Raw genomic sequence first — 2900 nt, forward strand, 5'->3', positions numbered from 1 at the left:
CCTTGGAGATTAAATTGAACTAATAGCCTAGGTCTTGTTCATTCGGGCACTAATGTAATTCGATCATACTCTGCACATTACTAATTACTAAGATTCGTGTGAAGACAGTGCCTTCACGCATGAAAAAAATTCATTAAAAAAATCTGGCTGTCTCTGAAAAATTCAATTGGATTCATTAAAATTATCTTCAGACAATTCTGTACCTTTCCTGATTGATTGCTCATTAATTATATAATTCAAAGATATTCGAAAAGAAAACAGTTAATAAATTATTATTTTTCTATAGAAATTCTTGGACATCAATTTTCCTATTTTTTTCGTTCTTATTTGTTCTTAATTTGTTTCTGATAAAAAAAAATGCCAACAGAATAAAATGCGGAAACAATAAACAAATTTTTGATTGAATAAAAATTTAACAGAATTTTTTCGAGAAAGCGCAAGTATTTTTTATTAAATTTTTTCATACGTGCCACTGCATTATCCAATAATCATCGGTAATCTGCAAATCAGAGACGGAATTCGATCTTTGAATCAGTGGAATTCCGTGATTGTTGACATCTTCGCGAGTTCCCATCGAGATCCATCGAGATCCGTCGAAGGAAGAGCACTAATTGTAATAATCAAAGCAGCCCAGAGGTCATGTAAATAAATTGATTGATTGAATGAGCCGATAAATTAACATTTGTAATTACTGCACGCAAGAAAAAATTTGATACCTAAAGCTTTCGGCAAGAATTTTCATTGATTTACCAAAATTTAAACTATATATAATTATTTAATATAATATACACGATTAATTAGTTATAATTATTTAATATAATTATATATATGATTATGTAGTGAATATCATTTAAATTTAGTGGATTTGTTTTTTAAGGAAGCATTTATGTATTAAATATTTTCGTACGTGGCGAATCGTTTGATTTTCGACGTTGGAGAGAAGAACCCGACGATTTAATTGCTGAGTACTGATAATTTTCACTAAGAATCGAGTGGAAAATGTAGGGAAGAGTAGTTTAATCTCAACAGTAGTGGTATTGATTGTAAAAAAATGATGCAGACGTTTGTCCCCAGCTGCGTTATCCTCGGAACAAACCCCAAGCTAATAATTATAGGAGACGATGATTTTTCAAAGAAAAAAGTCATCACGATGACAACAAAAAAAAAAACGTTCTGAAATCAATCTCCAAACAACTCAATGAAGAACTATTCCGATGCACGAAAATCTTCTTCTCGGTATTCACTATCTAAACTTTTAAAAAATGGGAGATAAATATAACACGAATTAAGAGGTAAAAATGAGTAAAAATGACCCCACGCCTCCAGCTTGCGAACATAAATAAACTTAATGAATAAAATGAGAATGTATCACGTAATTGTAATCATTTCATTTAATAATTATGATAATAAGAACATTAGTGCGACAATGTACTGTAAATCCATAGAAGTTATTATTATATCGTAATTATTATGTAATAAATATTGTTGTTAACATAAAATCGTCGTGTATTATTCCATTAATTATTTCGTTCTCGGGTTTCAGGAAAAATAATTTCGTTGTCGATGAAATAATCGGACTTCATTTCTATTTACCCTTCATGATCAATTACCGGACGTTCGTTAAATTATTACAGTGAAGCGGAAAATTGATATTTTAGAGGGAAAATCCCTGGCATATTTTTCTTGGAAAATTATATTTATCTATTGAAATTTTATGGATTTTGATTTGTTTTTCTTTTGAGCTCAAGTGGTCAGCAAATTTTCAAATAAATGTCAACATTAAATAGAAGAGTATGACTCGATCCTTGAATTTTCAATTATGGGGACTGTCTCGAGAGTCAAAATATTTACAAATCGTATGTTCAATTAGCCTTGAAGACCACTGTAACGCTTCCGAATTAAGTTGTATTCATCGGGATGAGATTCTTTCATGAAATTTGTCAGACGTTTAACAATTGCTGCCACAGCAGGAGAGCAACGGCGGCAATCATTGTTGATGGCCTCTGGTAATATGCCTGAAAATAGATGAGTAGTAGACCATAAAATATATTTCACTTTTTCCAGTTTTTTAACCGATTGTTATAATAAAATCCTCTTCCACATTTCAATCGAATAAATTTCCTCATAAAAATCACCACCTAAACATTGAATAATTAATAATTATTGTTTATAAAATTATAATTTAATTCTATGAACAAATATCTCTTTCATTGGCGAAAAAAATTATAGAATCAATTCATTCCAATTCCAATTCCAATTCGAATTCAAATTTCATAACTCGATTTAATTATCATAAAAAATGGAAAAAAAACATATTTCTGATTTCACTTTATAATAATTTTTTTTTCACTCTGTGTTTGTTAAATTGTTATAGTTGTTTATCTGGTGTTTCAAGTGTAATGTTTCAACAGATTATTCGGCAAAATTATTTTCTCGAAATATACAATCTAGGATGTATAATATATTTATTCATGAATTTTTAATTTAGAAAATATGTAGAATAGAATGTACTCACTTTTAAGTGATGCTCCGATGGCATCGCAGGGTTGTTTCTCCAAAATACAATCAATTCCTCGTTTTACCATTTCTTGATTCTGCAGGAGTGCATCAACATCTTGGGCTTCGATCTTCACAAAAAGGAAGAAAGCACCAGCAAGAAGTAGTACAGCTCTCATTTTTCGATAATTTGTGAAGGACGTACTTGCAATTGTCAGGAATAATCGTCGGTTATTACTTTAATTCACCTGTGATAGGCGGAATCGTCGACTGGTGAAATCGAAGTTTGCACGAGGTGTTTATATATCCCGGACTTACACTATTCTTCTCTTACCTGAGGTAATAGCTCCAATAAATGCTGAGTAAGAGACAATGGGATTGAGAAAAACATCCAGACAATTTCA

The 2900-nt window shown here is 30.7% G+C and overlaps 2 protein-coding genes across 2 annotated transcripts in view; one reads left to right on the forward strand and one right to left on the reverse strand.

Moving 5' to 3' along the window:
• Nucleotides 1-1373: 1373 nt before the first annotated feature.
• LOC105273692 (putative odorant-binding protein A10) lies at nt 1374-2697 on the reverse strand. Its single transcript, XM_011316280.1, has 2 exons — nt 2516-2697; nt 1374-2015 (listed from the first exon to the last, which is right to left on the reverse strand). The coding sequence occupies exons 1-2, from the start codon at nt 2673-2675 to the stop codon at nt 1867-1869; spliced, it is 309 nt and encodes a 102-aa protein (XP_011314582.1). The 5' UTR covers nt 2676-2697; the 3' UTR covers nt 1374-1866.
• A 63-nt stretch (nt 2698-2760) lies between these two features.
• Nucleotides 2761-2900, forward strand: part of mute (muscle wasted) — a 5291-nt gene continuing 5151 nt past the window's right edge. Inside the window, exon 1 of the mRNA XM_011316282.1 lies at nt 2761-2835. The gene's annotated coding sequence lies outside the window, so the exon portion shown is untranslated. The remainder of the gene's footprint in view (nt 2836-2900) is intronic.

The sequence above is a fragment of the Fopius arisanus genome, unplaced genomic scaffold (assembly GCF_000806365.1).
Source record: "Fopius arisanus strain USDA-PBARC FA_bdor unplaced genomic scaffold, ASM80636v1 scaffold00006, whole genome shotgun sequence".
Taxonomy (NCBI): Eukaryota; Metazoa; Arthropoda; class Insecta; order Hymenoptera; family Braconidae; genus Fopius; species Fopius arisanus.

Bases quoted from the DNA above. Each gene is read 5' to 3' on its own strand.
- LOC105273692 (XM_011316280.1), bottom strand. From the start codon at position 2,675: ATGAGAGCTGTACTACTTCTTGCTGGTGCTTTCTTCCTTTTTGTGAAG. The intron at 2,016-2,515 runs GTGAGTACATTC...ATCTATTTTCAG, and splicing joins CATCGGAGCATCACTTAAAA to GCATATTACCAGAGGCCATC.